This window comes from Kogia breviceps, chromosome 5 (assembly GCF_026419965.1).
Source record: "Kogia breviceps isolate mKogBre1 chromosome 5, mKogBre1 haplotype 1, whole genome shotgun sequence".
Classification (NCBI taxonomy): domain Eukaryota; kingdom Metazoa; phylum Chordata; class Mammalia; order Artiodactyla; family Physeteridae; genus Kogia; species Kogia breviceps.
The window spans coordinates 80,158,294-80,184,388 of record NC_081314.1 but is presented as its reverse complement, the minus strand read 5'-3'; the positions used below and the strand labels follow the sequence as shown (position 1 = coordinate 80,184,388).

The window sequence follows — 26,095 nt, the reverse complement described above, 5'->3', positions numbered from 1 at the left end:
GGTGGAGAGCCCCAGGGGAGGGGCCGGTGGGGCGCTGTGGGAAGCCCCCAACGGGGCTCACTGGGTCCTTTGTACCGGGCGTTAGTGCTGGTAGCACAGCCAGCCACTTGCATACTGATTTGTCAAAGCCAGTTCATGAGAAAACTGACTCCCAGTGGCCAGGCCCACTCAATCAGCCCTGGTCGGTGCTGGGAGGAAAATTAGGGAAAAAATAGAAATCACTGGATTTGGGACTGCAAGATTTCACGTAAGGACGTAAGGAATATTTCTCTGAGGACAACCTTTGTCCCTCACCCCCTACCACCTCCCCCTTGCTTCTTGCCTGGACAGATCTCTTAACCCAGAGGACACAGGACAGTCACAGAACCGCGGCCTCTGATTGGAAGTGTCCATGGAGACAGTGCCCGCCCACCTCCTCCACCTCTGCAGGAAGCTCTGGTTACACAGAGGTGAGACCTGCCCGGATACCACTTGAACCCAGCTGTCCCAAGGCTCCCCCTCCTCCATGGGCCATATCCTTATCCACAGGCCAGACCCTGAGATGCACCGGATGGCGGTTACACCCTGTCTGCTTTCCCTAATCCCTCTCCTCCAGGCCCTTCTGCTGTGCTCTTTACTCCTGCCTACCCTCCTCGTCATTTCTGACTTACCCAGAGCCCTCCCAGCTCATGGTACTGAAGAATGGAAATAATGCCTGCCAAATAATGGCCAGACACCTTAGCTTGGCATGTATGTCCTACCAGTTGGCCCAATCCTGCCTCTGCAGCCCCAGCTCCTCTCCTCTCAGTTCCCAACCCACTCCCCTCAGCTGCTTCCCACCCTGCAACAGGGCAGTCAATGCTCTTTCACACCTTCTCTGGACTCACCACTAATGGGGCCTCCCCACCCTTTTTCTATGTCTGGAAAACTCTGAGCCTCAGCTCAAACCGCAACCCCTCTGCAATGCGGGGCCCTTCTTCCTTGGGGCTCCCGCAGCACCAGGCCCAGCTTTCATCACTGCCCCCAACTCTATGGGGTTGACTCCCGCACCTACATTTCCTCCACCAGATTTGTCCCCGGAACAAATGTCAAGAGGGAAATGCCCACATACTCAGGAGCAAACCTAAGTCCAACTGTCAGCTCTTTGGAGAAAGTTCAGCCTGAGATGAGGAACAGAAGTACATCTCTCGTTCAGCAAAAAAGGGGTTGAGGGGAAGCCCCCCAGTTCTCCCTCCAGGCCAGCTCCGTGGACACATGCCCATGCAGTCACACAGAGCCCCATGCTCAGAAGGGCCTGTGCTTAGTTTAATGCTCTGCTGTTGTCATCTTGAAATTCTTTATTTTTTAACAAGGACCCCACATTTCTATTTTGCCCTGGATTCTGCCCCCCACTGCCTCCAGGGCCTCAAAGAGCTCACCTCTGGTGGCCTGCAAGCAGCACCAGGTCCGGCTATGACACGCAAGTGGCCACTGCTCTGTGTCAGCTTGTTTCCACCCACAGAAAACAAAACCTCACAGCCCTGGCGGCAGAGCCGGGGGCCATGTGACTGTGGCCTCTTGGGCAGAGAGAGGAAACAAGGAGCCAGCATGGCAGGCCTGCCTTTAGGCCGCTGTCTCAACAGGACCACGGCCCCTGGGAGCCCAAGGGAGGCTCTCCCTGGCCCGCCCGTGTGGAACTGCTGTCAAGGGCGTGGGAGAAGCACCCTTCTTCCTTCCCTTTCAAATGCTCTAGAAGTCATCCAAATACGTCTGAGATTTTCCACATTTGTGAAAAATGCCACTTAAAATCCTTTCCTGTCTTCTGGACAATGTTCCTATTTTTCCAAAGTATCCTAGCAAAAAAACAAAATCTGCACACGAGAGTGTCCATACAAAAGTGGTGATGAGGGGCTTCCCTGGTGGCGCAGTGGTTGAGAATCCGCCTGCCGATGCAGGGGACACGGGTTCGTGCCCCGGTCCGGGAAGATCCCACATGCCGCGGAGCGGCTGGGCCCGTGAGCCATGGCTGCTGAGCCTGTGCGTCCGGAGCCTGTGCTGCCCAACAGGAGAGGCCACAACAGTGAGAGGCCCGCGTACCGCAAAAAACAAAAAAACAAACAACAAAAAAACCCCCACAAAAGTGGTGATGATCCCACCTTTAGCTTCTCTGAAACTTTTACTTTCAAAATACACGAGGTATAAGGGAAAAACACGAACTTTGGCATCAGTGGTGGCAGCTCTGACTGCTGGCACTTGTGCTCACCAGCAGCCAGACTTCCAGCAAGTCTCTCAGGGCCCCCCACCTTGGAGCCTCAGTCTTTCCCACATAAAATGGGGAAGTAATGTCTACCTGACAGAGGCTGCAAGCAGCAGAGGAAGGCAGCAGCCAAGCCCTAGCAGAGCATGGAGAGTATTACAAATTCCCACGGAATGGTAACTCTGTCATTCACTCCATGGTCAGAAGGCAATGACCAGGGAGAGGACTTGGTTTGGAGAGAGCTGTGAGTCCACTGCCGTCTGTGGGTGATCCCACATCTCGGGATGCCCAGCAGCACGGAGCCCCAGGGGGTGTACACAGAATGCGGTGAGGTGTTCCCTGCTGGAGGCCCCGGCCCTTGTTCCGGTGCTCTGCTCTGAGGCGAGCCGTCTGAACGGGGATGATGGAACAGAAGCATGGGCAGCAAGAGGCCAGGGGGAGGGGGCCTGGGTGCTGGCATCAGAGCCAGAAAGCCCTGGCCTTGAACTTTCACTTTGCCACTTACTGGCTGCTACTTACTGGCTACTTACTTGGGCAATTAATTGAATTCTTCGTGCCTCAGTTTTTCCCATTGGTCAACATGAATAACTATCTTCCTTACAGGGAACCCAGTGAGGAACATGGAACTAACTCTTTGTCCCGTTACTTTCCAGTCCTTTCCAATACTAACTGTATTGCCCCCCTTGGGTCCATTAGGGACCCAATATTCTTATAATAATTTCCCCTTTTTTCTTATGGCAGCGTAAACTGGCTTCAGTTTCTTGCATTCAAAAAGAACTCCAACTTTATGGCATTATTAACAAACACCAGTTCCTTTGATCTTCCTTGGTGTCTATATACCTCATCATGATAGTTCCTTTACACTTGCCCTTTAGGGAAAAAAAAAAAAAAAAACTCAACAAAGAACTCCAGATGCAGTCTGACCCACACAAAAAAGAATGAAACCATTTTCTCTGGGGTTCCATTAATGCAGCCTCAGTTGGCATTTTTTTTTTTAAGCAACACTGCTCATTCACACTGAGACTTTGGGAATTAGAATCTACCAGATCCTTTTCTTAAAAGCTACTATCAAGCCAAGTTCCCTCTATCCTATTAATATTCTGAACTTAATGCAAGATATTAATCCTGATGATTTCAACCCAGCTCAATTTTTTAAAATGTTCTTAAATCTTGGTTTTCCTGCTTTATAAGCTAACCTGTTTTCTCCAGCTTCATGAGCTCCCCACCTTTGATAAGTAGTTCTCCCTCGAGTTAATCTCAAGCCAGTAGTAGACAGGAGACAGCTGGAACCTCAGTCAAGTCTTCCTCCAGATGACATTATCTACACTCTTAGAAAGCAGGTTTACTCAGCTACGCATGTGCTTAGCTGTGCTATCACCAACCCATGTTAACTGTCTTTGCATAAGGATGTCATTAGAAATTGTCAAGAGACTTCCTGAAACCCAGGCGCCTGGTGTGTGTGCTGTACATCCTTCTCCTTGCCTCTGTTCCACTGAACCTACTTCTCTAAGTAAAAGATTCCTTGTTTGGATGTTTTTCACACATCATTCTTTAGCTTTCCTGACACACTGCACCAAACATCTCATCCACGGATCTACAGAATCCACTTACAGATAGTTTTTCTGGTTAGTTCTGCCTCCTTCCATTTTTCATAGCTGTCTCTTTAAAGCCAGTGACTATAAGGCTTTTGTGTTTTTTAAAAACATCATCTGGATTGACTAATCATGGCAGTTGATCAAAACAACATAAATATATCACAAAATTTGACAAGTATTAAAAACAAAATTTTACTGGATGTGCCACTTTAATGAGATGGGGCTTTCCCCACCCAAGTAGTTCATGTACATTGAAAATATTACTCATTGCTAAATAAGACAGGGAATGGCATCAATTCTACTCCTATTTTTTATTTGTATAGATTAAAGCACTCTCTCCAAAATTTATTCACGTCAATAGGAAAATGGGAATAGGAGTTTTGTTACAGCAATGTCACCTTATTCTATGAGTACCTTCTTAGCCAAACGCCATAAATAATCATTTTAAATTTTTAATGATTCATCGTTTGAAAACTTGATTAGGCCAATCTTTCACTTTTTTTTTTTTTAAAGCAAAAAGAAACTTGGAAAAACACCTGCGTTAGAAAAAGATGTGTTATCTAGTCATTAGAGTCCTTCACTTTCTCAACCTTGACACCGCATTCTGAATGGTCCCTTTGCTGGGGTGAGGTACCACTGTAAGATTTAGAATGGGTGAGATGTACGCCTGTGGGTTGTAACGTGGGCGAAGGGCAGTTGGGAAGGGGAAGGAGGGAGAGAATCAATTACAGAACAAGAGGAGGCTCCAGAAGACCACACTGCAGCGTAAGCAGTCATCCAGCCACACCTATGTCTTTTGGAGCAGTTTCCCTGGAATCTAGGCTATGTCTGCTTATCTCCACCTTGGCCATCATTAGTGCTTATGAAAGCCCAGAAGATATGGTCATGTATTTTTAAGGTCCCTATAATTTTTCTGGTTCCAACCAGATTCTTTAGTTACAGGAGAGAACTCTCCCTCAGTTCTCTATTTGCCTTTCTATTTTCTGAGCAAAATGAAAAATGTGTCAATAAAGCAAGGAATGGATCTCACAGTCTGCTTCTGGCAGCAGGAATCTCTAGAAGTGAGGATGGCTCTCCATCACCACTCTGCCTGCCTCTGAGCCAGTATTTCAACTCTGTTCTCATCATCCATGTATCTTCCTCCTTCCCTCATGTCCTTGGCTTGGTACACAGATACACGTCTTTATACACAATGTTGCTTCTCCACCATTTAATTATATCCACTTAAATGCAGACAAGGCACCTGTGCCCTGCATTGCCACAGAGTAATCCATTCCATCTCATCAAATCAGAAGAAGTGGATGGCTTTCTTCATATTTTACAGAAAGGAAAAGTGAAAGTCAGATTACCCAAGGCACAGAGCAAGCTGTAGAAGACTAGAAACAAAGGCAGGGTCTTTTAGCTTTCCACCTACACTCTCCCACCCGATTTCATCCCTGCCAAACAAAGATAATGATGGTTTAAGACACCAAAGGCACAATGTCAACTTGAGGAAGCCTTAAGCGACAACGCACTGAAGGCTGTGTACTGCCTGGAGCTTTTTACTAAGTCTACCCGCATCTTGAAGGCACAGCACAGGGCAGGCTTAGGAAAGTCCCCCAGCACGCAGAGTTGGAAGACAGAATACAAACTCCTAAAGGCCTCTAATAAGTCACGAAAGTTATCAGAAGCCAAAGAATGATGACCAACATTAACAAGTATAAACAAACGGGAGGTGAGAACTTACTGTGTCCCCGATCTTCAGGCCTTCACACTTCCTCTGACCAGGGTAAGATACACCGTCCTGGCAGGTAGCAGTGAAGAAGAGATTAATATCCTCAGGCTGATCCCAGACAGACAGCTCCACTTTAGACCGGATGCTCTGAACAGAGAGAGAAGATGAAGCCAGAACCACTTAGTAAAGGCTGCAGCCAAGATGTTCTGCACACTGGTTCTCTGACGCCTGCATGGCTTCCTTTAACTCCAGGATCTCAAGCCAAGGCAAGAGCCAGTGGGCTAGGTTCGCTGCCCCTCCCTCAGCCCTTTCATCCTCTCCACACCCACACACCATCTCACTAGCCCTGGCCTGAGGTCTCCCTCTGTGAGCTCAGAGAAGTTGCTAATGGTCCACCTGCCATACGATAATCTCATCTGCTTCCAGGGGTCATGCTCTGTTCCTGCTCGTCTCTGCAGAGTCACCCCATCCCCACCCTCAGCTTCAGAGAGCGCCTCAAATCTTGCCGTGCGCGCCCCAGACGTTGGGCCTTTGCACGTGCCTGGGATAACGTTCCTTTGCTCAGCTGCTCTTCTCTCTCATTCCCCCCGCCCTCCGTCAGCTCCCTATCTTCCTTCCCCATCAGCTCAGCAGGCACCTCAGATGAGGTCCAAATTCATGAGCTCTGAACTACATTCTGAGAGAATAAGACCTTATATGTGGATTACGTTCTCAAGACAATGGATGAAGCAAAAATCAAGCCAAAATTACCCAACAGATTAGAAAAAAATAAAAGACTAAAAATATCAAGTGTTGGAAACAAGTTGGAGCAACTGGGTGCCTCATACCCTGCTGGTGGGAGCGTGAACTGGTACAACCCTTGAGAAAAACATTAGGCAATACCTACTAATGCTTAGGTCAACCTCAGACAAGCAATTTACACTAGGATTATATCCAACAGAGATGTGTACGGACCAGAAAACACGTACGAATGTTCACAACAACACTGTCTGTAACAGCTAGAAACTGGAACTACCCAAATGACTATCAACAGAACAGACTTTTTTTTTTTTTTTTTTTTTCAAATTATGGTGTGTTCATGTAGACTATCACATAGTACAAGAAAGAATGAAATATGACTACATGTCATGACATAGATGAATCTCATAAATATCACACAGCCCAAAAGAAGCCAGATGCAAAAGGCATACATATTGTATGATTCTATTTATATGAAATTCAAAAACAGGCAAAACTAACAGTCACTCCCAGGGGATAGTAACAGAAAAGGACATAGGGGTTCTGGATGCTAGTAATATTCTGTTTTTTGGCCTGGGTGGTTCTATACTTGGGTGTACTAGGTTTGTAAAAAGTCTGTACAATCTTCTGTATGTCTCCAAGTTTAAAAAATTGACACTGAAAATCTCTAAGGAGGATGTACTTTAGAGACAGAGGTCAAATGAAATAACTGGCTTGTAGTAAGGGCACATCTTACAAAAAGAATTTTTTATACACTAAATACACTCAGAATAGCAGGATGCACACACTCCGAGAGACACATGGACACCCCCCCAGATCACCTGACAGCCCTTCAGACTCCCATCTCCTTCTCAGGTGCACTCCAAGGAACAGGGCATTGGATGGAATGGCAGGCAGAAGTGCCTCCTGCTCTCATGGGGTTTCTTTTCTTTCTTTTTTTCTTTTTTGCTGAGCATGTAGTGTTAAACTTGAATTAGTTAAATATGCAGTTTTTCCAACACATTAACAGCTTGTTGAAAACACTCTCAGCAAAAAATAGTCTCTCCCTTTGCAACAAATTGTCTAAGTGCTTCTACAACTCTAAAAATACTCTCTCTTAAATCCACTTCCTCTTGTTAGTACCAGCCTCCACTGGCCGAGGGCTTCGAGAGCGCCGGCACTCAGCACACACCGCTCTCCTGCTGAATGTGGTTGGCTGTTCACAAATCTGTTCTCCCTACTGAGCTGTGAATTTCAAGGACCATATCATATTTCTCTCTAGGACTGAACACAAGCTTTTGCTGAATGGATGGATGGATGGATGGATGTTTTAAGAAGAAACTTAGTTTTTGAAAGACAAGGTAAATTAAAAATTATATATATTAAATGCAAATAAATGTGAGGATGAGGCAGAACAGTTTATCATTAAAGGGCTAGGTAGATCGGAGCTATTTAAAAATCACTTGGGATCAGCCTCATGAAATATGAGGGCCCCGTGGCTCACACACAAGACTTTGGGAGAAAGCATCAGCCCTTCCCATCAAGATCTGCTGAAGCCACCACCCAAAAGCATTAATGGGGAACTCGGTGGAGGGAGAGAGAGCACTGGGGACTGGGACTCCTGTTCAATGAATCAATAACTGAATCAGATGGAAAGAGAATCCTATATTCTACTCTGGCCATGAGACCCCCAAGTTTTGTGTTCAGATCTGAAGTTTGTATTATTCCTGACCCCCACGTTGTCTCTGGAATCAGAAACTCTTAAGATGTTAGTGAGGGTAGGAACTGTGGAGATCATTCAGTTCAAATCTCCCATTTTATGGAAGTGGGAACTGAGGCCAAAGAAAGGGCCTTATCCAGGGCCACTCAGCTGCCAGGGGCAGGCAGGACCAGAACCGGGCCTTCTGGGTCTCCCAGCAGTGCTGTCTGCAGTCACCAGACTGGGCCCTTCTTTATTCAGAAACTGGCTCTGACCTTGGAGAGTGCAGATGGTCAGGTTGTATCCTGGTTGAGTCAGTCTCCCCTCAAAGATTATGAGCTCCTGGAGGGCAGGACTGTGTTCTGTTCACTGTTTTATTCCCACCGTGTGGGAATTCTTTCATTTGTTGAACAAGTGAATGAAATGGATGGAGTACAGGATATAGCAGAGGATCAAAGCCACAGCCAGTGCAGTTCTGATGCACGAAAACTTTTGTCATAAGTTACTTATGTGAAATTCAATTAACTCCTACCAAATTTGCCTCTGAACATGATTCCTTACTCTTCACCCTAGGACAAGAAGACAATGTCAAGAAGTTTAAAGGCTATTAAATACTCAGGCTAGGTCCCATCTGCAATTGCTTTAAGTCAGGCCAGCTGTGGAGTGGGTGGGAGCAGACTTCATGGCAACAACAAAAAGAGAAACATGTGCTCGGAGAGGAGGACTCTGATGTCACCCTCCACACGCGGCTCTAGTGGTTTCCAGCTCATTCTGTTCTTTCCCACTCTGAAAAGGGACTCCCCACCATGATTTCTCTGAGTCCTACCCCCCTTTGTCAAGGTGACATAATGCTGGTGTTGTGTGTGTGTGTGTTTGCATGCACCCAGGGCCCTACCTCCGAGCTCTGGAAGGGAACCTCTCACCAGCACCCACGGTACAGCAAAGTTCCACGCTGGTGATCTCTCAGAATAAAGAAGTTGGCACAGCAAGAAAAAAATGTAGAAATCGAAGCCCAGAGGTGAACGTTTCACACAGTGAAAGCCAAGAATGACAGACTCGATTCTACGAGACGTTACATTAAACGTGCCCTTTCCATTTTGCTCCCTCCCCAGCCTAGAGTCACACCACAGCCATTTCCGCTGTTACCTGTGCTCTGCTGCAATCCTTTCAGGATGTCCTCATGGACGGTGTGCCAACTCTAGGCGAGGTAGTAGTCAACCCCAAAGCACAGAGGTGGCAAGGTGACGCAGAGAAACACAAACGGTCCCATGAGAGCTGTGCTTGGACCGTGGCTGGGGAGAGGAGCAGGTGAAAGGACAACCAGAGCCCCTGCACGGGCCAAAGCGCACGTGTGTATGTGCACGCATGCGTGCACGCACGCACACACACACCTGTGCAGGCCAAAGCGCACATGCACGTGTATGTGTGCGCACACACACACACACACACACACACAGGCCCGTGCAGACCAAGGCACACGTGTGCATGTACACACACACAGGCCCATGCAGGCCAAAGTGCACATGTGCACATATGTGCACACACATACACACAGGCCTGTGCAGGCCAAAATGCACATGCACACACACACGTGCGCTCACATACACGCACACACACACAGAGGCCTGTGCAGGCCGAAGTGCACATGCGCACGTACACGTATACACACACACACACACACACACACACACACACACACACGTGCAGGTTCAAATCCAGAAGTATGGGCAGCTAAGAGGCCCAGCCCAGGCCTTCCCATTTGCCAGAAAGGACGGCAGCCAGCGAACAGGGTGCTAATCAACGTCGAGCACCAACATACCCCCAACGTGCTTCCACCAACTAGACTTTGCTCTGAATACCTTGCTGTTTCTATATTTAATATATTTCTTTAAATTTCCACTGAAGGAAAGGACAGAAGTAGGGAGTTACCAAGGGTCCCGACTTTTTAGGGTGATGTACACTATTCATTGTCGTGATGTAGTGACGGTTTCACAGGTGTGTACAAGTGTCAAAAATCAAAATATACACTTTAAATCTGTACACTGTATTGTTGGTTAATTATCTCTCAATAAATCTGTTTTCATTTTCCAATGAATCTGAATAGTTGTGGATAGTATTCCAGAAACGCCCATTTTAAAGGTTGAATTTCACACGTGCACTCATGAGTCACACGTCTTGTTTCGTAACGTGTTCTCTTACAGACAACACCAGTTTAACTCAGGGTCCAGCTACGGTGCTAGATTCCCAAAGGTCCTCAGGGGGTTCATCCCAGGTTCCAAACGCAGCTCCAAATCGTCAGCCGCAGAAAAGGCTCCCTGCTCCTTTCCTGACCTCTGCCTAACCCAGGCCCCTGGATTTCCATTAAGAAAACGAATTTATCTACCATGAATCCTGCTCAGGGGCAATGCAACGTGCCTCAGAGGAAGAGCAGCGCTGAACGTTTATGAGATCCCGCCCAGGGAACCACCACCACCACTGTCTCATGCACCCTGGTCTTCAGGGGACACACACACACGGGTGTGGACGTGCAAACCGCCTGGCCACACAGAACGCTGACTGAGCGAAGCTCCTTTTCCATTTCTGGCGCACACCACCCCTCCAGTTCTACAGAACTGGGTGTCATGATGCCCTCCTATATTAAAGTCACGAGGAGCAGGGCCCTGGGCCTTTGGCAGGAAATGCTCCCGGGGGAGCCCGGGAGCTCTGACAGCCACCCAGGGCATCAGAACTCAGGAGCTGACCTAGGATGGAAATGCTGGGGGGTGGCTCCTCCCCAGAAACCCAGGAGAAATCCGCAGCCCACGCCAAAGCCCAGGATGTGGTTGCCCTTCAGCCATTTCTTCCCCAAAGGCCCTGGCTTGGCAGGAGGCAAGCACTGGTCACTGAACTATCGACAGCGGGTCCAGCAGTAGCCCCCTGCTGACCCAGGGGTCTCCAAGCCCCGGGACCCCAGCAGGACAGAGAGAGCAGCCCAGGGTAGGCCTCCGGCTCTCGCACTGACTCCTCTGTTCCATGTCCAGAGCTTGAGGCCCAAGGCATCACGGTGAAGAGTGGCCCTCGGGACGGGGGTGACATTGGGTAGGCCCAGCCCCCCGCCGACACACACTCTTCTCAGACTCTCTCAGCATGTTACGCTTCCACTCACTGTGGGAATCTGAAAACCGCCAAGGGTAGTTAACCTGGAAATCTGGTCTCACTGGGTTCTGAGGTGGCCACTGGATACAATGAGGATTCAAGGTCAGAGATCAGAAAAGAGGATGTTAGTATGTGGGGAATAAGTTAGGAAAGGAGAAGGAAGTCTAGTTTCTCGCAATAGGAAGTGCCCGGAGTGCGGAGGATCAGAGCCTGTGTGAGAGGAAGAGGATCCTTAGCTGCACAGAAGGTGGAGGTGGGGAGGAGGACGGAAAACCAGCCACAAATGCTCACTGCTGCCCACTCGCCGCCTTCAGGACACTGAGGCTCCAGGAGACCAGGTGAGGGCTGGGAACCCCCAAGCTCTGGGTCCCCCGTGGCGAGGGCGTTACCTACAGCTCCCGGTCTAGCCGAGCAGTAACGCAAAATAAGGCTGCACCAGTAGGGTCACAAATTCAACTGGAAAGGCAGAGCTCCAAATACACATATGTAAGTCAGTCATCGGAAAGTAAGATGGTTTTTCTAACACACATGTGATACCAGAGTGGTTAATCACATTCCCAGGTTAGCCCACATGTCTATTCTACGTAAGTTCAGGACTAACAGCATCCTTAAACTTCATTTCCTCTATGCAGAACTTTGTTTTAACGGGAAGATGCACTCTGAATTCCAATTTGGGAATTACCAGGCTTCTGAGGGGCTGAGTGGGCACTGGAGGCCTTGCAGGGAGGGGAGAGAGCTGAGGGCACATACTTCCCAGCACAAGAAACCGTGCTTGTCGTTTTCCCGAGAAAAGGTGGGTCTGAGTCAAATACCTCCTGGGTGTTAGAAATTGAGAGAAAGGAGGGTAGGAAGGAGAAAGATTTGGGAATCACGGGTGACTGGCTTGGGATGTGGCAGTGACTGCTAAACTACATCATCCTTAAGTGCTGTACTTAGTAGAGCTGAGCGAAGTTAACAGGACGGGTTACAAAAGCACAGAATTTAACAGGCTCACTCAGGTTTCCTCTGAGAGGACCTGATTACAGTCAGACCCTAAGTGTGCAGACTCATTCTAGTCTGCAGGTCTATGTGAAGCTCCAGAAGCCTGGGGGATTTCAGTCCTGCCCACTGGGAGGCGAAGTCAGTGTGTGTGCTTCTCACTTCTCACCACGGGGAACACAGAGGCCTGAGTCCACCTGAGTCCACACCAGCTCCCGGAGCCTCAGTGGGGGAGGGTGGGGGAAGAAACCAGTGACTTACGTTGTATGCATTGATAATCAGTTGAATTATATTTTTGGAGTCTCCGTGTAATATCTCCACCGTTGTTCCAGGTATCAGGGCTGTAAAATTCTTTGGGGGGAAAAAAAGAAAGAAAACAAATGAGCCCATTTTGCCCTTCCACACTGTCAAAGAGTGAACACCGCCCTACTGAGCTAGAACAGTCAGGTCCCCTCGCACTGAAGCTGCCACACTCTCACACCGTCAACTAGAGAAGATGCCACAAGCAGAGGTAAGAAGAACTGGCACAAGGGAATGGAGTTGTTGCAGTCAGCTGTGGAATCTCGATTCTTGAAGGTCTGAGTGGAAAGGGCCTGACAAGATCTGTTCCTAAAGTACAATGTCATGCTTCTTCGTGGAGACCCCTCCTCTCTGGCATGTAATGGACAACTCTCTGGAATTCCATCCTCTAAGGTCAATACATTCTTGATGTTCTTGCCCTCTCTCCCCTAGACTACATAAGCATTCCCAGGTTCAGTTCAAGGATGCCCTCGACCTGTCCAGCAGGAGTGAAAGGGGAAACTTTTCTAAGGGTCTCGAATACAGTCTCTCTCCCTAGGAGGGAAATGAATGTGAATGGTGCCTTCCCAAGGAGGTCTGGTATCTCTGGGTGAAGTCTTTGGCAAAGCAGGCAACCTTGAAGTGGCTGCCTTTCCTCTTTTACTTGTACAAAGGCCCGAGTATGTCACTTACTAAAGTGACAAGAAATACCTAGAAACATCTGCCACCCTCAGCCTGCCTTGGACTGGATATGCCTCCAGAGTGAGAGGTCCTTGGTTCTGAGCAAGGCTGGCTTAAGCCAAGGTGGGTCTCTTCCCTCCTGAAGCATCCGGTAGCATTCTCAGTACAGTCTGTGCAATTGACCGCTCTAAAAATGGTATTTGTAAATGGATATGTTCTATCCTGCTATCTTCACTAAACAATCTCCTTCCCTTGTTTTCATCTTCTAAAATTGATTCAGACTAAAAGAAGATAAAGAACTCAAGAAGGTGTAAGTGGCATTTTATCAATGATTATCTCAGGCAGGAGCAATAGAAACACACCATCGGACAAGGGTTCTTTTGTGGATATTTAAGAGCAGTAAAGAGAGGGGACAGGGGTTGGCTGTTCTTGAGGTGGGGATTAATTTCTCATAACCTCTCAATTCAAAAGATGTCAGAGGTGAGCTGGGCTTCACACTTGGCTCACATGAACACTCCTTGAGCAGTCTGGAGGAGAGTTCTAGTGAAAGGCAACTTGCCTGTGATCGTGGGAAAGAGCATAATTCACGAGGGAAATGTATAGTGGTGGCCCATGGGATGACCCGGGAAGAGTCCCTTTTAGACAGGGCAGACTCACACACACACTGCTCTGTTCACTCAAGACATGTATTGTTTTCTTCAGAAATTCCTGTCCCAAACTAACCCACTGGTCCTCCGTACTCTGCAGGAAGGCATAAAAATTCTGGACTGTGGAACTGGTGATGTAGCCTGCCTAGATGCCTAGTTTTCTTTCTGTACATTTTCATTTTATATCATCCTTCCCTATTCCCTGGGTCTTTCCATTTCATCATCTGAAAAACTATCAATTTCCAAAGTTTTTCTCATTACCAAATTAGAAACCATATGTTTAACTTCCTTGGCATGTACTGCTATATAAACGCTTAAGAGCTTCCTTAATACTATTTTTTCCACTAGATCAGGACAGGGCTATATTCCACCCTCCTCTGGATCTCCGCCCACACAGAACAGGGCTGTTAACACTCCTCACCGGGCCTCCCCACACTTCACCCGACCCCACATTCCAATCTCCCATTCATCTCAGGGTCAGCGGGGCTCCCAGATTCAGGCCATCAGCCTCCCTCACTCTCTCCAGGTGTACCTTGTAGAGCATATAATGGTTCTTCGTCACTGCAAAGATGAGGTTGATGTTGTTTTCTGCCAATTTCTCTCCAAGCAAGGCAAGGGATGGATAGTCCTGGGGCCAAGGCAAAAGTCAAGGTTGTAACATTTCTCGCAGGCTGACACACGAGCACGTGGCTCCAACGTGCCCTCAGGAACTCATCACTTGCCATGATAAGCATCTTCCCCTGGCAGCGCCTTAATAACCACGCCCCATCGGCAGCTCCTTACTGAGAAACTGTAGGGGAGATTCTCCAGGAAAGGACCCTCTGGTACCTACTAAACTAGACTCACTCCTCCTACCCCTCCAACCCAGATTAGAGAAGTGATGAGTGGAGGTTTCCCACACTTGGTCCGTGTTTCCATCCCTTCAGAAGGAATGGGGCAGAGGGGGGGGAGTCACCAAAAGGAGAGCCACCACGTCTGACCACCTACCATCAACACCTGTTATCTTCCCTCTCTTCCCTAAGACTTATCTTCCTGATCTCCTTGCCCAATGTTTCCTTTTCCTATGCCCAATGTTGGGCCTGCCAATGTCCCCTACAGGTTCTGCTCAGTCCTCTCATGGCTCAGAATGGGCAGAAGAGGCTGCTGATATTTGGTCTAAAAGTTGGGCTATGGCGAGGGAGGGGTACAGAGCAAGAAGGGAGGGAGGACACCTCGAGGCAGCTTAGCAATGTCCAGAAGGATTTTAAGGGCTGATGATGGATGCAGGGGTCCTCATCAGTGAGTTCTACAGTTATCAGGTTGTATAGTTACGAGATCTTTTTCCAGACTCCATTACTCTTGACCACCTCTTAAAACGGGAGAAAATGGGCTAGTCCAGCAAGAATTAGAAAGAATTTCTCTCTAGCCAGACACCAGAATGGATTTGGGAGGGAAGAGGGTATAGATTTTGGGAGGAAAAAATTGTACAGCAAATGTGGAAAAATCTTTAATTGTTGGGTCTGGTTGATGGTTTGGTAGAGTTCACTTCACTGGCCTAGTATATGTTTGAAATTCTGCCTAAGTTCTGTTTAATCGCATGGTCCCAGTGACAGGCTACTGGGAGTGAAAGGTCCTTGGGGCTTCTCATCCCATGTAGGACACCTGCTACCCCACCCCTGACACTGATGGAACTCAGGGCATCAGGAAACCCATTTCTAGAAGTCAGGAAGTCTTGTCTTTGCTGGTCTTGCCCCATAACTTCTATCCCAGTTCTTGGCTCTGCTGGAACACAGTCCTCTCCCTCGTGCAAAATCACCTCTCCCCTTTGAGATCCATCCTGTCTCGCCAGGTCACCTCTTCCCTCCACTAAACACTCCCCACGTGGGTGCACAAAAGCAGAAAGATGAACCAGCTACAGAAATCCCTGAGAAATGTTCTAAGTTAATGACGAGGAGGAGTTCTGGAAGCCCAGTTGGAGAAGATGGAGTAGGGACCCAGTCCCAAGAATGGGGTGGAAAGTCGGTGAGTAGAGGTCCTGAGGAAGATGGCAAAGGCTGGTGAGGCCTCAGACCACAGGCGGGGTGGCGGGAGCGGTGCTGGGGTCCCCCGTCCTCACCATCTGGTTGGAGGCAGTGTACTCGTTGGCCTCATTCAGGTGGCACTGGCCGTCGTGAGGCTGCACCAGGCCACCCAGCTTTCCGTCCAGCGCGATGTGGGGTACGTCGTCCGTTGTGAACACCAGCAAGTGCAGCGCGTCCTTTCGCCAGCCGATCTTCTCCTGACGGACAGAGGTTGATGGGTGTTAGGGCTTCCTGGCTGCCACCCAAGCCTGCCCTGGAGCATCCTGCCCCTCCCTGCTCCACTGTGTACCTGACAGCCACTCCCCTTGGACACCTCCCCTTTTAGCTTCCCCTATAGTTCCTTCCGCAGAGCAGCCTTTAGCCCCGCAACCTCCCTTCAACACACTCAGCTGGCTGCCCTTGTCTAAGATGACTGGTAAGTGACCACTTCAGTCCCCCAATTAGACATGAATCACTCACAACAGAGTGCTCAAATGACAGGTCTGTCTTTGGAGGATTTGAGAAAACCTGCCATCTTTCTGGTAGAAGTAAACCACTCCAATCATGAATTGAACTACGCTGGTAGTTAAGGTCAATCAGATTAGCTCTTTTCTCCTTTTACTGCTTCACTGTATGGAATGTATCCACTCTTCAGACAGAGGCACGGCTCAATACGCGCTATCTTGCAAGGCAAGGACTCAATTTTTTCATATTTAGACACTGTGGCCCCGATACTACACAAAAACACTCCCGGTCATTACTATTAGGATCAGCTAGACCTTGATACAGGGCAACAAAAACTGGGATAGGGTTGCCTTCATACTAGTAGTGAAAGAGCATCCCAAAATACGTGGGTAGCAGGATGAATACTGGAAGGGTTTAAAGACTGCTGAGTTATCTACACATGTACACTTGACACTGAACTAGGAGAATGGATTAACAGACTTTACAAGTTAAAAGCTATCACCTTACGGCAGATAAGGGATTGAGGGTATCATCCTCTCTTTCTTATCGCCACAATGATGGATAAAACAGCCTTCAAGAGCTATGATATTTTCTCATTTGCTCCAAAGGCAGCGTGGAAATAAGTCACAAAAAGTCAGCGTAACACAAGGAAGAAAAGGCAGTTTGAAAGGAAGCCAGGGAGGAGTGAAAGCCAGGAGGCCAGCTGTGAGCAAAGAATTCACCTTTGGGGAATCAGTTTCCCAGACTCTCAACGTTCATCCAACAGACAATTACTGACTTCCTACCACACAGTCCCCATGGAAGGCACTGGGTCTAAGAAACAGCCTGTTCCAGACCTCAAAAAGCTTGCAGTCAAGTGGAAACACAACTTTAACGTATCGCAATAAGCATGCTAATGAAGGTAAATACACTTTTAATGGAAACCCAGGGAGCAGGAGAGAAGGCTTGCCAGGGCAGAGGAAATGTCAGCTGAGCTGAAGGTGAGGAGGACCCTTCAAGAAAACTGGAGGAACAAATGACAGAGGAGGCAGAAGTTGGGGTGGGGAGCGGGTTGCTCTAGGCGCTAGTAAAGGCACAATGACGAGGCCGGGTATGTTTTCAGAACCCAGAGGAAGCAACCTAGAAGGTCCCTTACAGAGATGCATTCTAAGCTGTGACAAAACTAATTTATGGTATTAGAAGTGGAGATAAGTGGATCCCCTGGAGGCAGCACTGGGTGTCTTGGGAGGGGGTGTTAATAACTGGAATATATGGAAAGACAATGAAAACTCACCAAACAATTTTGAAAAACAACAACGAAGTTGGGGGATTCATTATCTAAGGCTAAGACTTATTATAGAGCTACAATAATTGAGACAGTGTGGTACTGACAAAAGGATAGACACAGACCAGTGGAACGGGATAGAAACCAGAAATAGACCCACATATATGGTCAATTCGATGGAAGGTATTGGAATAATTAGACATCCATATGAAAAAAAAAAAGAACCTCAACCCACAGCTCTCACTGTATACAAATATGAACTCAAAGTGGATCACAGACCTAACACTATAAAACGTCTGAAGGAAACAAAGGAGAAAAGCTTTGTGACCTTGGTATAGGCAAAGATTTCTTAGATGATTCACAGGATAAAAATTTGATGAATTAGACTTTGTCAAATTAAAAACATCTGCTCTTTGAAAGACACCACTGAGGAAATGAAATGACAAGGCACAGATTGGGAGAAAATGTTTGCAAAAAAATAAAAATCTGACAAAGGACTTGTATCCAGAATGTATAAAGAACTCTCATAGGCCAATAAGAACACAAACAACTGAATTTTAAAAGCTAGAGACTTGAATAGACAGACATTTTACCAAAGAAGAGATATGGATGGAAATAAGCACATGAAAGGATCCTCAACAACATTAATCATTAAGAAAGTGCACAGGGCTTCCCTGGTGGCGCAGTGGTTAAGAATCCACCTGCCAATGCAGGAGATATGGGTTCAAGCCCTGGTCCGGGAAGATCCCAAATGCTGCGGAGCAACTAAGCCCATGCACCAGAGCTACTGAGCCTGTGCTCTAGAGCCCGTGAGCCACAACTACTGAGCCCATGCACCACATCTCCTGAAGCCCCCGTGCTCCAGAGCCCATGCTCCACAACAAGAGAAGCCACCACAATGAGAAGCCCGCACACGGCAACGAAGAGTAGCCCCTGCTCACCACAACTACAGAAAGCCCGTGCACGGCAATGAAGACCCAACGCAGCCAAAAATAATTAATTAATTAATTAAAAAGAAAAGAAAAAGTGTACATTAAATTCACAATGAGATGCCATTAGATAGCTATGCTAATGGCAAAAAAAAAAAAAAAAAACAGCCCCGAAAATACCAAGTGCTGGAAAGAATGTAGAACAATCAGAACGCTCATAAATTGCTAGTGAGAACACAAAATGTTTTGGCAACTCTGGAAGACAGTTTGGCATATTCTTATGAAGTTAAATATACAATGACCATCAACTCAGCAATCCCACTCTTTGGTATTTATCCAGGAGAAATGAAAACTTATGCTCACATAAAAACTACTATGCCAATATTTATATAACAGCAATTCGTGATCACCAAAATTTAGAAACAACCCAAATGTCCATCAGGTGGTGAACACATAGACAAACTGTAGTACATCTCTACAATGGAATACTTTTCAGCAATAAAGAGGGACAAACTGCTGATACAAACAACTCAGATGAATCTCCAAAGCACTAGGTTAAGTGAAAAAAGCCTGACTCAAAAGGCAACTTACTGCTTAACTCCATTCAGAAGTTATTCACGGAAAGACAAAAATATAGGGACAGAAAACAGATTGGTGGTTGCCAAAGGCTGAGTGCAAAGGGAAAGGTCAACAACAGGCAGGCACCGGGAAACTTTCTGAGGTGACAGAAATTACCTATATCTTTTTTTTTCATTTCTTTTCTTCATCTATATCTTAATTGTCGGTGTGGCTCTAAGACGTTATAACTAAAAATGGTGAATTTTACTCTATGTAAATCATCCCTCAATACACCTCACTTTAAAAAACCCTTAAAGAAGTATATACATCTTTTGACTGGATGATTCTACTGCAGGAGACTATCTGCAAGAAGTATTCTGAAGTACGCACTGCAGTATTTTTACTAATAGTGACAAAACAGGAAAGAGGTGACTACCCTACCCGAATACGGGAACGGTTAAGTAAACTGAGATCTCTCCTTTCCACCATTAGAAATTATGTTCATGAAAAGTATGAAAGTATGTGTAAACATGTATAATATAAAGTGAAAAACAAAGAATACAGTACTGTAATTACAGTGTGATTACAAACTATGTAAGAAACAGGCATCACTCTCCACTAAAAGGAGAACAGAGGTTGAAACAAAATATACCATAATGATGTTGGGATTGAGATCAGAGGCAGTATCTTTTTTTTTCCCGCATTTTTTTCCCCAAACTATCTTTAATAAATGCTACTTTTAAAAGACTAGGCTTTGAATGCTGGCTCTGTCATTTAACTTTTTCAGCCTCCTTTTCTTCCACGCCAGCTTCTCAAGGGGCATGCAGGAACCTAAGGAGGGTGACAGCAAGCAGACAGAATAACGTGGAACTTGGAAACCTGAAAGTAGGCATGGGAGTTTTTTGTCACGACCAACGACCTGTGTAGCTTTGACCACAATTATTTAACATCTCAAAGTTTTTTCTTCTTAGTAAGACAGGAATAATAATACTTAACATTTATTGTTCACCTCCACTATTCCATCACATCTTCACTGGAACGCTTATGAAGGAGGTAATATATTGTCATCTTGCAGATGAGGACGCTGGTGTTCAGAGACATTAAGTCACTAGCCCAAGGTCACTGAACCAGTAAGGACCAGAGAAGTCAGATTCAGATGACCTGCCTCTTATCCGCAAAGCTAACTACCCAATCACATAGGGAGAGCCGAGGGTGTGTAATAATTGAGGTAGTTCATCAAAGTACTTGGCAAGCTCTCAACTAATGACTGCTGATCCAGGATAAATGTTTGTTGAATTGGAAGACTGCATCTGAAACAGAAATAGCTCCACAAATGAAGAGTAGCATGGCTTAATAATATTAATTCTGTCTTCTCTGAAGTGGACTCTTGTTATGTAAGTGATGTTAACAGACTTGGCCCAGAGGTCGGGCTGCACAGAATGACATGCTTATTCATTCACCCAGGCTTTGGGGCTTGGAGTTTTTACAAGCACTGACTCCACAGAGAATTTACGATAGAAATAATTTTCCTACCGTCTGCTTGGACTATTTTGAAGTCTTAAGTTCTGTATCCACGTTTGGGGCAGAGATCAGTAGAGGGAAAGTGGATTTTTTTTTTAAAGGAATAACTACAAAATGGAGTGTGGCATGGGGGCCAGCATACGAGAGCTTTGGCACAGACAAGGCTGAGTTCAAGGGTTTCCTTTTCGAGACCCTAAGTCAGTCACTTCATCTCTCTCAGCCTCAGTTTCTTCCTCTGTAAAATGAAGATAATCCTACTTTGCAGGGTTGATCCTAGGTTAACAAGTATTTAGTACATAAGACACACTAAAAAAGGGGTCTGGAGTTACTACTCTCAGACTAGTAATAACTTTTACATTCCTTCTCACCTCCTTTTGCTTCTTGATGTGTGAGGCTCCACGGTCACTACAGGGACCATGAAGGCTTGCATACCGAAAAGTTTAAAAGCCTTGTATTAATTAAAACCACAATGAGGGGCTTCCCTGGTGGTGCAGTGGTTGAGAGTCCGCCTGCCGATGCAGGGGACGCGGGTTCGTGCCCCGGCCCGGGAAGATCCCACATGCCGCGGAGCGGCTGGGCCCGTGAGCCATGGCCGCTGAGCCTGCACGTCCGGAGCCTGTGCTCCGAAACAGGAGAGGCCACAATAGTGAGAGGCCCGCGTACTGCAAAAAAAAAACCACAATGAGATTCTACCACACACCTAATAGAATGGCTAAAGATTTAAAAGACTGGCCACATCAAACGCTGAGGGAGATGTGGAGGAAACGGAACTGGCAGACACTGCCCATAGGGTTATAAAATGATACATGTACTTTGGAAAACAGTTTAGCAATTTCTTAAAAAGTTAAACACCTACCATATGACCCAGCCATCCCACTCTTAGGGACCGACCCATGAGAAATAAAAGCATACATCCACACAAAGACTTGAACACATCTGTAGCAGCTCCATTTGTAATAGGCAAAAACTACCAAATATCCAACACAACCCAGACACCCATCTACAGGTGGATGAATAAACTGTGGTGTGTCCACACAAGGGAATACTGCTCATTAACAAAAGGAGTGATCACTCAATAGCACAGATGACACTCAATAGCACAGATGAATCTCAAAACGGTTGTTCTGAGTGAAATAAGCCAGGCCGAAAAGAGTATACCCTGGATTTCTAAAGTTTTAACAAACGCAAACTCATGTGTAGTGACAGAAAGCAAAGTAGCGGCTGCCTGGGGAAAGAGGGCAGGAGACGCAGGAGGGAGAAATGACAAAGAAGCACAAATACTCTTTTTTTGCGGGGGAGAAGGATATATATTCGTCATCTTGATTACGGTGAATATATATCTCACGGGTATGTATAAATGTCAATATTTGTCAAGTTGTACACGTTCAATATGTGCAGTTTATTATACATCGATCACACCTCAGGAAAGTTTTTTTAAACAAAGGCCTGGTGTGCTCAGAAAGTCATTCAAATATAGTAAATCAGACGACCAGACTGAATGTCAATACTGGGCTGGAAATACCCGTTATGCATATTCCTTTGTTTGGTGGCAGTGCCCACAGAGCAGCTGGGAGTGTGGGCTCGGATGAATGGCAAACCTCAGTTCATGCCCACATCTTCCCTCAGCTTGCCTTTGTGACATTGGGCATGTTAGTTAATCTTTCCCAGTCCCAGCTTCTCAGCTGTAAGACAGAGATAATAATAGTATTGACAGAATAGGGTTGTTGAGAGGATTAAACAAAATGATACACAAGGAGCACACCCAGCTCAGTACCTGCATGTAGTAAACAGTCAAGAACCAACAGTGACTGTCCTCGGTATTTCCATGGAGCTGAAAATCTGTGACTTAAATCCAGAAACACATATTCGTATTTTTGGATTGTAGGGTTATGGGTGATGTTTATTTCCTTTCTGCTCTGCATTTTCTAAATTTTTAGATTGAATATATTTCCTTTTTATACAAAACTATTTTAAGAGAAAAAAAAGACAGACTTATTTGTTTAGCTAAACTTTTCTCCAAGTCTCTGGGTAAAAACAAGATTTTTAAAAGCCAATCTCCTAAACACGACAGAGGTCAGCCCTCAGATGAAAATGTCACGGGTGGGCGGGACGGAAATGCGCTAGACTCCAAAGCCAGAAATCCAGCATCTGGCCAAGCCTGCAGTTTACCTGCCTTCTCTTCAGTCAAATCTGCATCAAATCCACCACAAGGTCTGTTCCAGCTTTCCAACTCCCAGTTCCCACGCGCTCAGGTGAGCAACGGACACAGGTAACAGCACTTCCCTCGTCTATTCCAGGTGCTCAGCGTCTGGTTCCACAGCCCTAGTATGCCTGCCTCTCCGTCATAAATAAACAGGCATCCCCCTGGCCTCTCCTCTGGTCTTAATGCTCTCAAGGAAGGAGTACTCTCCCTCCCCAAGGAAACGCAGCCCCCAAATCCCACCCTCTCTGGAGCACCGTTCCATCAGTCAATTTCCTCTGTGTCCTTTCCTTGAGCCTGAAGATATGCTCACGACCCACTTCTAATAAACACTCTGTTTTTGACCCAACATCTCTCATCACCTGCCTCTACGACTAGCAGACTGGCTGCCTCTCTTTCCTCTCCCCAGCTCCGTATAACCCGACTTCTCCACACGCCCCTACCGTCTCTCTCACCAGCGGCTCCCAGTCACCCGCCTCCTGCCCCCACATGCACAGTGGTTCTCTGCCCCAGCCGCACGTAAGGTCCTCAAGGGAGCTTCGGCGATGCTAACGCCCGGAGGTTCTGATGTGACCCGCAGCCCAGCCACCGGGGCTTCTAAACCTCCTGGGTGAGCCTACCGTGGCACCAAGGTTGAGAACCTCGAAGCTCGCGCCGAGGTCCTGCTGCCAGCCCCGCAGCCATCCTCTGGCCTTGCTCTCCGGCCTCTCTGCTGCCGACCGGGGCCTCCTTCGAGCCCTCCTGCCTCTGGCTTCCTGGACGCCGCACCATCCAATGCCCCCGTCCCCGCTGGCTGCTAGCGGATTCCACCTCCTCTCCTGGCACTGGATGAGGTCAAAGGTGACACTGTCCCCGAGGAGATTTACCCAAGTTCCATGCACCTGCTTGGACAGCTCGCAATTCATTACCTCTCCCACTTGATCTCCTTCCTGAGCTTTAGTCCCAGGTCTGGACCAAAAGCCAGACATGTCTGCCGTCACCCAAAACTCAACTTCTCCAAAGTTGATGCACCATCTTCCCCTCCAGGCTTCCCCACTGCTGACAAAGGGACCATCAAATGTCTTATCTAGAAAACAGAATTATCTATCTTTTTCATCCTACTTCCCCAGTCCCACAGCAACACCCGTCCAGTCCCGAACTGTCCACTCTGTCTTATAGTCCACTCCCATGACCTGTGTTGAGCCAGAGCCTTTGGGCAATGCTACGCGTTTTACCCTCCTTTTCCTAAGCCCACTCTGGGTGAGCAGGCGAGGCCCAAGGCTGACCCCACTCCCAGCCGCCAGCCTGCCTTCCGCCACCCGAGGGTGATGTGTTCTGTGACCCACGTTTACTCCAGCTGTTCCAGGCGAATCACACACGTGCGCAGGAGACCATGCTATGTGAAAAGCAGCCATCCACAGACTCTGGACACACGTGTCAGAAGTAATGAGTGGTGGGGGGAACTGCCGCCAAGCCCAGAACCTCTGACTCCGTCCATTCCCAGGAGGCAAAACCCTCTGGTTTTGTACGGGCCACCGGTCCAATCTGTGCTGGGGCCAGAGGTGACTTTCTCCACTTGGAAGCTCAGTGGAGAGCTTACCAAACTCTGCTCTGTCCTCAGAAAGCAGCAGAGATCTGGAGCTGAGAGAAGAGAGGAAGGGGTGTAGGGCCCAGAAAAACAAAGAAGCACTGCACGTGGCACATACTTGGCACTCAGTGAGGAATGAGTAGTAAGTGGATACGTGAACAAGATCAGGGCTGGGTAACCAAAAAACCTCCCTCACAATGTCTAGAAGTCTTCAATCACTTCACTCCCAATTCCACCAACTATTTAATATGCTTTGGAATCCAACAGACATCTTCTTTTAATCATATAAATACGGGAAGCAGTAAGGGGCTAACTTAAGTGAAAATATTTCATCAAATCACCTGTCATGCACTGAGATCTGAGAAAACTAATGAGAATTGCAGAAAGGGTGGAGGAGGGGAGAGGGGACAGGGCAGTCATTGGGATGGTTATTGGAGGCCCTGGGCAGCCAGGCCTGGAAGTCAGCCTGGGGGACCTGGGACCCTGAAATGGTAAAGAGAGAACAGTAGTCCATGAAAAGGGGAAGCAGAATGGAGGTGGAAGACCAGGCCTTACAACCTTTGAGAAAATAAATATAAACTGGCCCCTCCCAAGAGCGAAGACAGACTTGCTGGCTTGTTCACCTCCAACATGTGGCCCCAGAGAGAGTGAAATAATGGCTAGGGAGTAAGGATGTCATTTCTCTGTTTGAGGACATGAAGCTCTGGCCTGTGAGGCAATTTGGTTTCTGGGGTTGGAACGAGTCACACGCAAGGGGCTACACGGTCTGACAAAGAGGAAGGTCACTCAGAGGCTTCCGTCCTCCTCCACCCGCCTCCAGGCTGTCCCTGGGTGCCCTTGAGCTGCCCCACCGCACCTGGACTTTTACCCACTTGGTAAGGTGGCTCCATGGGGAAGCCGTCGGGAGTGGAAAGCTTTTCTGGGCGCCAGCTCCAAGCAAGCTGAGCTTGGCGCACAAAACGAGTGTGCACGGTAGAGTTCACGGTCACGGTGGCCAAATACAAATGCAGCTTCAGAGGGTGCAGTGAGGACCAGACAGGCTAGAAGGAGCCACTACAGAACAAAAGCACCAGTGGGTTACTGGGCAGAAACGCTGCCTCAGAGGAAATCAGTAGCACCTGAAGTTTGGAAAGAACCCCCCGAGGTTGGCTCATCCACGTTCCACCCGAGCGGGGATCTTTCATCTGGCACCTCCTCCGCATGGGCCTGGGGTCCCCACTCAGACTCACTGCCGCATCCGGCAGCCTGCTCCACAGCTGAGCAGAGGTCTTCGCTAGAAATTTCTCCCTTGCCTTGAACTCAAACCTGCTTCCCTGTGGCTACCTTAGTTCATCCCCTGGAACAGCCCTCTTCTGTAGTGATGTCTGAGGTTAGGTAACACGCTTCTTCCTGTGGTGTCTCTCGTCTTGGTCAACCTTTAACCACTCCTCAGAGGTGTGGTTTCCAACCCCGGCACCATCCACTCACCCCTCTCTGCTCTCTAGCCATCAGCGTCTGCCTTAAACACAGCCCCAGAGGCAGACGCAGGCCCCTGGATGTGGTCTGGCTGCAGAGGAAGGCAGGGCTGGGACTGCAGCCTGCAGGCCCTGCGGCGCACGGCCTGCGTTCGGCAGCTGAATCTTCCGACAGGCTCACAGAAGCCTGTGGGTCCCAATATCCATGTCCTAGTGACTTGCTTATACACAGGGGCCACGGCAGAGCCCGACAAGTGTGAGAGTGAGGCTAAGGGATGCCCTGTGGGAGGGTGCACAGGAGGGCCTGGAATACCGATTCCTGGGAACCTGAGAAAAGCTGACACCACCCCCCTCCACCAGCGGCCTTAGAGGACATGGGTGGCGGGGCCCACCCGAACACAGCCTGGCTCGTTTGCCTCGGCTTGCTTGTTCCGAGAC

General features: G+C 47.8%; 1 protein-coding gene across 1 annotated transcript in view; it reads right to left on the bottom strand.

Moving 5' to 3' along the window:
• Positions 1–26,095, bottom strand: part of ITGB5 (integrin subunit beta 5) — a 116,013-nt gene that overhangs the window by 35,087 nt on the left and 54,831 nt on the right. The window contains exons 6-9 of the mRNA XM_059064370.2: positions 15,756–15,917; positions 14,193–14,288; positions 12,315–12,404; positions 5,537–5,671 (exon numbers count right to left, since the gene is read on the bottom strand). Coding sequence (XP_058920353.1) covers positions 5,537–5,671; positions 12,315–12,404; positions 14,193–14,288; positions 15,756–15,917 — 483 coding nt within the window. The remainder of the gene's footprint in view (positions 1–5,536; positions 5,672–12,314; positions 12,405–14,192; positions 14,289–15,755; positions 15,918–26,095) is intronic.